At 35.3% G+C, this 11,430-nt stretch overlaps 1 protein-coding gene across 1 annotated transcript; it reads left to right on the top strand.

The window, feature by feature from the left end:
- Positions 1 to 7,363: 7,363 nt before the first annotated feature.
- Positions 7,364 to 11,140, top strand: LOC149011792 (ran-binding protein 1 homolog c-like). Its single transcript, XM_089163625.1, has 4 exons — positions 7,364 to 7,656; positions 7,754 to 7,905; positions 7,997 to 8,122; positions 10,430 to 11,140. The coding sequence occupies exons 1-4, from the start codon at positions 7,493 to 7,495 to the stop codon at positions 10,642 to 10,644; spliced, it is 657 nt and encodes a 218-aa protein (XP_089019751.1). The 5' UTR covers positions 7,364 to 7,492; the 3' UTR covers positions 10,645 to 11,140.
- The last annotated feature ends 290 nt before the right edge of the window (positions 11,141 to 11,430 follow it).

The following is an 11,430-nucleotide window of genomic DNA, read 5'->3' as shown; positions in this document are numbered from 1 at the left end:
GGGAATCTTAGATCAAACAAGGGGAAAAAACAAATTTTCAAGCAATACCGTGATCATTCTCATAATCGAAGTATAGACACTAAACCAAACCATAGCCAACCTAAGAAGACTAAAGGAGTCTGTTTTGTTTGTGATGTTTCAAGACACTTCGCTGTACAATGTAGACTCAAGAAATGAGAAAATAGTAACAACCCTCAAAGGCAAATCTAATGCAAATTGATAATGATACCTTCATAGCCATGGTGCCTGAGCTAAAAATGGTAGAAGACCATAAGGCTTGGGTAGTAGACTTTGGAGCCACCAAACACATAGATAGCAATTGATCTGACTTTGTCACCTACACACTCTTAGAAGGTGAATATGTCTTTGTAGCAGATAACTACTCTACTCCTGTCTTAGGGAAGGGAACTGTGAACCTCAAGTTGGCCTCAGGAAGACACTGTCTCTCACCAACACACTCTATGTACCAACTATTAGACAAAATCTTGTATCTTCTACAATCTTTCTGAATGTTAGTATTAGAATTACCTTAGAGTCAAATAAGGTTGTCCTTACAAAAAATGGTAACTTTGTGAGAAAAGGTTATGCTGAAAATTGTCCAATTTGCTTGAATGTACTTGAATATAATTTGAATACAACTGCATCTTCTTTTGCTTACTTGATTGAATGTAATGGTTTTTGGCATGCTAGATTAGGGCATGTGAACTATTCTTATACTAAACAAATGAATGGTTTAAGAATATTAAAAGGTAAATATCACAAATCCAAAAAAATGTGAAATTTGTGAAAAGCCAAAACCACAAAGAAACCTTGTAAAATGGTTAAACATAGAGAAATATAAATATTTAGCTTAATTCACACAGATTAGCTGATATGTTAACAAAACACTTCTAGAGGACGAAATTATGTAACCTTTATAGATGACTACTCTAGGTACACACACATATACTTAGAAATAAGGATGAGATTGAATATAAGTTTTTAATTTATAAAGTTGAGTGAAAACAAACTTGAGAAGAATATTAAAAGACTTGGATCTAATAGGGAGGTAAATATGATTCTACCAGACTTAGTAAATACTATGAGGATCAAGGAATAATACATGAAGTAACCCCTCCATATTCACTTGAGTCAAATGGAATAGTTGAACAGAAAAATAGAACTCTAAAAGAAAAGAGCAATGCGATGCTCTTAAATTCTGGTGCACCCCTTAACTTGTGGGGGAAAACTATTCTAACTGTCTATCACATTCAAAACAGAATAATATTTAAGAAAACAAATTAAATACCATATGAATTGTGGGAAAAACATATAGCTAACTTGAAATGCCTCAAAGTATGGGAGTGCCTTGTGAAGGCTCTTTTACTTGAACCTAAAAAGAGAAAGATGGATACAAAAATTGCGAATTGTTTGTTTATTGGTTATGTGAGCCACAGTGCTACCTATAGTCTTCTAGTATTAAAAAGTGATGTGTTAGATACGAATACAATCATAGAAACAAAATATGTATAATTCTTTGAGAACAATTTCTCCCTTAAAACTAAGATTGATAAAAATATTCGCAAGACATCAAATGAGATAAAGAGATAATCCAAAAAACTAAAATTGAATCTAGAAGTACACGTGCTAGGAAAGAAAAGGAATTTGGAAATGTTTCCTTTGTGTATCTATTAGATAATGATCCTATAACATATAATGAAGCGGTAACCTCTCCAGATGTTTCCTTCTGGAAGTAAGCTATTAATAGTGAAATTGAATCCATAATGTCTAATCATACTTGGAAATTAGTTGATCTACCTCCTGGAATAAAGCCAATAGGATGTAAATGGATATTTAAAACCTAATGGCTCAATAGATAAGCTTAAGGCTAGGGTAGTAGCTAAGGGCTACAAACAAAAGAAAGACTTAGACTACTTTGAAATATATTCTCATATAGCTAGGATAGCATTTATAAGTACCTTGATTGCATGTGCTGCTATTTTTAATTTGACCATATATCAAACGAATATAAAAACAACTTTTGTTAATGGAGAGTTAGTGGAAAAAATTTACATGGAACAACCCCAAGGATTTGTTGTGAAATTTCCCAGATTTTTAACCCTTTAATCCATGGTTTCAGGACATCAAACCCGAAACTCGAGTCGGTGATAATTGTGGACCATTCTAGTCGAGTCCAAAAGTTTGAAGATGGACCCAATGCTAGTGGATGACTCTAGCGATGACTCGACACCTCTCAATGAATTTTAAGAGAAGGGAGAAGGTCAACTACCAAGGCATTAAAAGGCTATTTTGGCATGTCTAAAAATCAATGATGGAGAATCCAAATGATGAGGCAAATATACCCAAACATACATATTTGAAAGACCTTTAATTTAAGCCAAAAATCACTGGAATTGGACCTTGGTTGAGGGGTCAACCAATGGCCGATAGTTCGGACCAGTTGACGGGTCTGGGTTCGACCGCCGATCCCTAGTTTCGGGGCAATTTGGAAAAACGTGATTAAAACCCTATTTTAAGCCTCTTTTCACCTTTACACGCATTTTCTAATGTTAGAGTGGGGCTGAAGCTTGGAGAGGAGGAGAAACCAAGAGAAATCTTTGATTCCATCCACAGGAATATGCATTGGGACTCGGATCGTTGCAAGAACATTAAGAAATGTGAGTGTTCTTCAACCTCTCTTCTCTAAACCTAGGTTTGTGATGTTTCTTTCACAATAAATGTTAAATTTTGGTAGATGAAGCATATTAAATGCATTTAATGCCTGCAACTAGTTCTATTCATGTTCCCCTATAGTTTGGAAGTTGTTTGTATGATTCGTTACTAATGATTTCGCATTTTGACTCTCAGAGACGCCCGCAGGGACTTGTGAAAGCTAAATTTGGGGCTTTTTTATTGAGACCGAATTGGGATGAATTATTAATACCTTTAGGACCCTATTACTATTAATTAGGAGTTCCCAAAGTTTTGTTGCTATTCGACTTCGAATCGGAAGCGAAATATCGATTTTTGTCGAAACTAGGTTGGGAATGAAGGGTTTGAGACCAATTAACAAATTGGGTTCGGGAAGCATGATTATGGACCTCTTTTGAAACCCAATTGGTTCCCAAGTTAATATCTACTATTTCTCTTATGTGGTTAGGAATATTTTGAGTATAATCACCGACTCTTGAGTGTGAAATTTGGGACTTTGGAGAACGAAACCCAAATCAAAAGGTGAGGAATAAACTAACCATGTATTGTATGTTTAATGTTGTTATTTCAATTTCATTGATGATATCTTGCCTTAATTTTTATATCTACTATTATGTGATTGTGTGTGACTTTGCAAGAACGAAAGATAAGAATATGTGATTGATTATTGTTCTCTCTTTTCGAATCTTACATTAGTAAATGAGAATTATATGAGAATGAATTAGCATGTATGAAAATTAATGATATTGGTTGAGATTGATTTCCTTATTCTATTTTACCAACTATGGTTGTGGGTCCGCCCATTACCCTAGTGACTTTATGTGAATACATCTAGACCTAAGTACATGAATGCTAGGTATTTAGAAGTGTTGGGCTAGATATCCCTGTAAGTGTTACTACCCTTCCGGTAGGGGTATTGAAGCCGGTTAATCCATGATGTCAGTGGCTGGGTCTTGTGAGCACCAAATAGGCCCACTACTGTCATGGAATGGTAGAGTTGCTTATAATAGATAATGGTTTATTGCGCTCAAGATCGATAACTAACCTGTGAGAGGACATGGAGAGCATCTTGTCCATTATATGTGAATGACCATTGGGTTAAGGAATGAGATCCAACAGATGTCTCCTATTGAGGATACCATTCATAGGTGGGAAGGTTATCAAAACCAAAAGGGCACTAGGCATGAGAGAAGATATCTGGACCATATATAATATGAGACCATATGACTTTGCATTGGGCCTAGAGTTTTCATTGACACCACCAAATCTCATACCAAGCGGTGATGTGAGAAAGTGATGACTTATACCCCCAACCACTACTTGACGGACTTTACCTAACAACCGCGGAGGACCCAATAGACTTCTCTTGTTGAGGGAGAGTGACTGAGACCACCCAAAGGAGATTGATATTTTACTTAATGCTTGTCTACCATAGAAACTTTATGATAGAGTTAGGAGCATAACATTATAATCATGCATTTATCATACTAACATCATTACTTACATTATCACCTTATAAATGTGATATGAAAATTGTGATCGAATGCATGACATGAATCTTAGTTGACCTCATTGAGTTCTGTAGAACTCATTCCTTCATATGTTTATGTTTCTTTAGACTTTTCTGTAGGTTATGGGGACCCCACTCCAATGGACGATCCATTGCCAGTAGATTATCATGAGGGTAAAATTGGAGAAGAAGTGGATGCGCATGACGCTCATGCTCATATCAAGATTGTTCTTATGGAGTTGTTCCATTAGAGAATTCCTTAGATTAATTCTGCTGCAAACAAACTACTCTATCCTTTCAAACTCTAGTGTTTATTTTGATCAACATTAGTTAACTTTTAACTTTAGTTAATGGATGATTGTAAACTTAATATTTCAGATTTTATAATTTGATATTTGAACTTGATTTACTCTTGTCCTTGGAATTATGCTATATCATATATTTGTATGGAATTGTCACTGAACCTTGGTCCTGTAGTATATCACCCCCACGGGTATTTGGGTATGACCGAATCCTGTTGGGTGAGGTGTGACATTTGTATTACCAGGTAACCAAAACAATTTTGTAAGTTAGTTAAGTTTCTTTATGGCCTCAAACAAGCACCTAACAATGGTATAAAAAATTTGATAAAGTGATGATCTCTGGAGGATACTCAGCGAACAATGTAAATAAATGCATTTACACTAAGTTTGATAACAATGATTATGGAGTAATATTTTGTCTATAGGTTGATGACCTATTGATTTTTGGGACTAGTATTGATGTGATTTTAGATACTAAAAAGATATTGTCCTCTAATGTTGATATGAAGGACTTGGGAGTCATTGATGTAATACTAGGCATAAGATTAAAAAGAATTTGAAATGATTATGTGATTTTTCAGGAACACTTTGGGGAGAAAATTGTTAAGAAATCTTGGCAATTTGAGTCGAATCCTCTACACACCATATGACTCAAGTTTACATTTGGCGAAAAATAGTGATTCTAATGTAGCGCAATCAGAATATACACAAGTAATTAGGAGTTTGATGTGTTTTATGAACTGTACTAGACCTAATATAGTTTGGTGAATTTTGTCGAAAATAAATTATGAAATAAAAAATAAGTTTTGTGTCAAAATAAAAAATTGTTAGAAAATAATAGTGAACAAATTAAAAAAGAGGGAAAAAAATATGATTTCTATAAAAAAATGTGTATTGACTATTTTACCCTCATATTAATTATAAAAATTTAAGTAAACTTGTACATAAATGAAGAGAAAGAAATTTTCACCATAATCTATAATAGACCAAAAGTCTATTATGGATTTTGAAGGTTTTGCTATTATTTAAATAAATAAAAAAAGCGAATAATAGATGCCAAACAATTTAAAATAATGAAAATTTATCATAATTGAGAATGATAATTGACACAAAAAAGAACCTAAGATGTATTGATCTTTTGGACAAGGAGTGCAAGTTTGGCTCTAGCGGCCCTGACCTGCCCTAAGCCCGAATAGGGCTTGGGTTAAAGATTTTGGCCCTAAGGGTGGATTAGAGCCAAAATATTCTAATTCTGAACTAGAGCCAAGGGTGGGCTTGATATTACTCTCTGACCCGCCCAATCCGGCTTGACCCAAATCGTCTTTGATTTTGGCCCTAATTTTGACCCTGATCTTAGTCTTGATTCTGGCCTTGATCTATGCCCATGATTTTGGCCTTGATTTGAGTATGAACCTTCCACCCATATTGAGAGGAATTAATTCTAATCCACATAAGTGAATATTTAACATGTGTCAATTTAAAAACATGATCATGTTTTGTAGAAAATTAATAAAAATAAATTATATCCACATTACTAATGTAGTAAGCATCCATTTGATTTTGGCCCTAGTCCTGACCCTAAATTTGGTTATAGTCTTAACTCTTAAACTTAATTTAATTATAATCATGTACTAGATTTTTACCCTAGTCTTTATATTAACATTGATATAACTATAAGTCTTGATTTTGACTTTTAGTCATTTTGATCATACTAGACTATGAGTTCATTTTTTATATTATTTTTAAGGTAATTTTTATTTTTTGAACTAAATTATTTTTAGTTCCCAAAAAACATTGACGTTTTTTTTTTGGAGACTAAAGTGAAATAATATATTATAGATAATAAAAATTAGTATATAGAGAATTAATATTTAACAAATCTACACCCCAACTTCTCATCATGAATATTGACATCTTTCTTTTGCCTCCAATGTGATATTTCAGAAAAACTTATTAAGGACAGATAATTGTGTTTGTAACTAAAATATTATTTTTCTTAAGTACGGAAAAAATACCAATACTAAATTATCGTTGATTTACTTGTTAATAAGGTTTTGAATATGAATTTATTATTATTATTATTATTATTATTATTATTATTATTATTATTATTATTATTATTATTATTATTATTATTATTATTATTATTTGTTGAATAAAAATATCAATGTGAGAGGTTTTCAATTTCCATCACCAAAGCAATTGGAGACTTTCAAAGTTCAATATAGAATTATGGAGTGGATTTATTTATGTTTAAAATAACACTATCAACTTATTGACTATTTTATCATTTTGTAGGAGCTTGAATCATCTTAATTTTTTATAAATTTTATTTATAGTTTACTTGTGATATTTTTATGTTTTTTTATGAATTTAAATTTAATATTTTAAGTCCAATGATACGACCAACTAAGGTTAGGGACAATGCCAATCAGGGCCAGAGCCAAGATATGGTCAACCAAGGTCAGGAACAAGGCCAATCAAGGCCAACTCATCCCGACTCGGCCCAATAGGGACAATCAGGATGGGAATGAGCTTGGCTTGGGCTTAGGGCTAGGGACAACAATCCTGGCCTTGAACTAAGGTCAAGGCAGGAATGACCTTAGATTAAAACATATGGGCTGGGTTTGGGATTGCAAAAGCCCGGCCGTGTTGCAGCCCTTGGAAGTTGGACCAAGCAACTGTGATGGTAAGGGCCCACTGTTTAGTTTCTTTATTCTGTACATCACAGGTCGTCGATCAAATCCTTGAGTGAATCTACGGTTCTGGCGCAACATGCAATCGATCATCCTTGGAGAAATTATATACCAATGTAATGGTTCAATGAGGTCGATATCATGGAATCATTAACCTGCAACCCTAGTTGCTAGTTGAGACACGAATACAAGAATCCTGGTGGCGCCGAAAGTTGAGACTAAAACCCTTCTGCAGCCTTCGATTCTCTCTGCCTGAATTCCAGTTTCTAGGTGTGTTAGTGTTTGCGTTGATCATGGCGAGTAAAGATGCAGAACGTAAGGAAGAGGTAGAGGAAGAATCAACTGAAGTTGCAGCTGGTGAAGACGAAGATACAGGAGCTCAAGTCGCTCCAATCGTCAGACTTGAAGAAGTTGCTGTTACGACTGGAGAAGAAAATGAAGATGTCCTTCTCGACTTGTAATCACTTCTCATCGATCAGTATTATAGCTTTTTTTGATTCGTTTACGAGCTTTTAGTGAATTTATCTGATTGTCGGATTTTTCGATTTGTATAGAAAAGCAAAACTGTATCGATTTGATAAGGACGGGAATCAGTGGAAAGAGAGAGGTGTTGGCACCGTGAAGCTTCTCAAGCACAAAGAAACAGGGAAAGTTAGGTTGGTTATGCGTCAGTCTAAGACGCTCAAGATCTGCGCTAATCATCTAGGTCTGATATTTTACTCTTTTCTGTGTCGGTTTGCTGTTTCCCGTGGGTATTTTTTTAGTTGTGATTTATTTATTTAGTTGTTTCTTTGCAGTCCTTCCTTCGATTTCTGTCCAAGAACATGCCGGGAACGATAAATCATGCGTTTGGCACGCTACTGATTTCTCTGACGGAGAATTGAAAGATGAACTCTTTTGCATCCGGTTTCCTTCAGTTGAGAGTAAGCATCATAGACCTTGCGCTTACTTCTGTTTTTCATTTCTTCTCTTTGTCATCTTCATCTATTGGAAGATTAGATCCATTGTTTTCTAGTTCATTGTGGTATGAATTATGAACTAATGATATTTTGTTTGATTCACTTTTCTTTTTGTTTAAGATTTAAGCTACGAATGTAATGTTTGGTAGGTACCAGGTGAAAGTAATTCTGAAATTGATAAATCTACTGCGTTTGGGATAATGTTGAAATGTGCACAATCTCTAGTCTATATATCTCATGTGAGAGTGACTTTGAAAATTGTGCCTCGTATTCATAATTTAGAAGGGTTCAGTTTAGTATTTTGTTATCATCCCATATGTGATTTATGAATATGCTAATTAGAATTCATTCATCTCAAACGTGTATCTGAAAAACACTGGGATATGATGCATTTCAGTCGAGACATTAGCTTAATCTCTGGTCATGGTGAATGTTAGGTAATTCATGTTTACTTACGTAATGGTTGTCCCTGATGGACAATATGGTCATAGTTTGTCAAATAAAAAGGGGAAAATACAGCCTTAGATATTATGAGATGGTGTAATTTGGTTAATGTGGCCAACTATACACCTTATATGTCTTACTGTTACTTTGGTCCTCCTGTTGACCTCACATTTCAGATGTTTTGGCAAAACCTTGCTGTCTTGATAGTTTTAAACAGCCTGTGATTTTTTATTTACTGGTGAACATTTGTGAAATAAATATGGATTCAATGTATTTGGAAATTGCCTTTGATCAACTCTGCTACAGAGCTGGTATTGATGTTGCAAATGCATTCTTGCATTCTAAGAATGAATTCATGATGCAATACTTTACCAAACCATGTGCATTGTACTGGTTTTAGTGGATATAGGTTGGATGAAGCGAAAGGTTCTATGATGAATAAACAGAACTGATCATTGAGAGTTGGCTACTTATTCCAGTCAGTATGTTACAACCTATGAGAGGGAGACATGAGAATCTGGCCAGAGGTTTGAAGATTAAAAAACTTTCTGCCTTCTTAGAGCTCTGTGTTTTCTTAATAACTTGAATCCAACCACCAGAGGAATGAAAAACTGACACTTTGTGGTATCTATTCCAAAAAAATTGGTTCCATTTTAAACTGAGGATTTTTTCCCCCCCCCCGCGGGGTGGTGGGGGTGGAGTGTTTGTTTGGGGTGGGTTGGGGTTACGCTTTCAGAATTGAATCTCAATGTATCTTATGATGCAGCTTTTGGGATTGTTGTTGTCACGGTATATCGGCTTGTACTGTCATGTCTACCATCATGTGAACGAGAGAAGGACCCTTCCTACTTCGTTGATTCCCTCTTGGTATGAGTTTCTTGTTTGGGTCTGAAATGGTAGATATGTTTGTAGAAGAGATATCTTGGGTAGAACTGGGTGGGGGTTTTTTAGACGGTGTCCAATTGGCAGATCCATATTGGCAAACACTTACACGATTGATACCTGCTTGATTTTGTAGGAGTGGATCTAAATGGGGTAAAATCTGTGTCCAAAGTTGGTTAAAACCACAGTTGGGGGTAAAACCGTTCATTTTGGCTCATCTGTATTTTTGTTATATCTTTAATCAGTCGAGTCCAATAAACCATGGTAGGGCCATGTGGACTTTGCCGTACCTCTTGTTCAATGTCCATTATAACTACAAATATGGGATATCATCCGTCGTTGAGAATTCCAAGAACTGGATATGCATAGAGTATTCCATTTTTGAAAGACGAAAGAAACTGATATCTCCTGATTTTGATAGTTTGGGATAACTCCCACTAATTTGTGTTGCCTGTTCTCGTTGGATCACCTTTTATATCTCGTTGAATTGGATTTTTGTGGTTTTGTATTTTAGTATATGGTTATAGAATATTTGGTGGTTTGAGTCCTGGAAATTGCTTTTCTAGAAACAGTGTTCAGGCTGCATAGAATTGCCCCTTTTCAGACCCCTGCTAATTTTGGGAGCCCTTGTGCGATGGATACGCCTTTGTTAAGAGTATTTGATGGCTGATAGTTTTTATATTTTTTGGTCAGGGAATAGTTTTTATTATTTTTTTTATGCAGGGGATGATTTTTATTCGTTTGTAAAACAATTAATATGCCACTGTTTCTAGATCAACATTGTCTAATTGTTATGAGATGGACATTTTCCCATATTTATACTCACATTTTGTACCCTTTGCGAAACTAAATATTAGTGCTACAATTTCTCTCTGTTGATTACACTTGAGTATGATTAGATAGTATGTCATCTGTATTTATAGACCTTTTCTTTTTTATCGCCAGACTGCAAAACTTTCAAGGAAATGGTAGCAGAGGTTGCCGAATCTCAAGGAAAGAAAGGTGAAGAGAGTGAAGAGGCTAACACTGCTGCTGCCCTGGTTGAGAAGTTGAGCGTGAGTGAAAGCAAAGACGAAGAAAAGAAAACTGAAGACAAGGAAGAAAAAACTGAGGAAAAAGTGCCTGCCTCCACAGCAGAGCAGAAGGAAGAGAAGGCATAACCAGACACATAAATAGTTACTAGATTGTACTACAGTTTACTGCTCTTGCAATTTAATGGTTCCCCAGGGTTCTCTGCATGGTCTTACTGGCTTACTGCATGGTCACTCAAAAAGTTTGGTAAATATTTTAAGGCTGTTGAATTGGAGAAGGGATGATCTGTGTGAGGAATTGGTATCGAGTCTGTCAGGTCAAGTGGGATTTTGGTTAGTTTTTAATGACAGTGGCTCCTCCTCTCTGCCATTGAAAATCTGACGTTTGGTCTAGTCAAGATTGGTTGGTCCCGTCTTTGTGTCATTGAAATTGTTTAATTATGTCAAGGTTGTTCTTGTTTCTTTGCTCCAGGTGCGGCTTCAGCGTTGGTGCAGTCTTAAAAAAAAGTCTTAGATATTTTTTTGATGAGTTTTTCTGTGTCGAAGAATCAATTGTCTTTCACTTCTTTTGAATGGTATTTATTTTCTTTAATGAGATACTTGTCTCTTCCTTGTGTGCCCTTTATGTGTTGGATCCTTGGGTTGTGTAAGAACTCTTTCTCCTTTTTTGTTTCGGGTAAATAAATTTTTATCAAGTGAAATCGGGGAAGGGGTGCTACGTCACTCCACGGGCTACTCAGTTGAAACCAAGGTCCGAAATTTGGCGTTATTTGGTCGTGTTTCAGCTGAATTTTGACCTCTCATTTTGGGGATATTTTTATCATTTTGAGCCTGAATTTGATGTCAATAAACACAGTGGAATTATTGGTTTTGTTTAAACCTTACCTAAATTGGCGCTCTTGATGGATACATATC

Source organism: Hakea prostrata, chromosome 7, assembly GCF_041222555.1.
Source record: "Hakea prostrata isolate BN-2017 chromosome 7, UWA_Hpros_2, whole genome shotgun sequence".
Classification (NCBI taxonomy): Eukaryota; Viridiplantae; Streptophyta; class Magnoliopsida; order Proteales; family Proteaceae; genus Hakea; species Hakea prostrata.
This window is presented reverse-complemented; position numbering and strand designations above follow the sequence as displayed.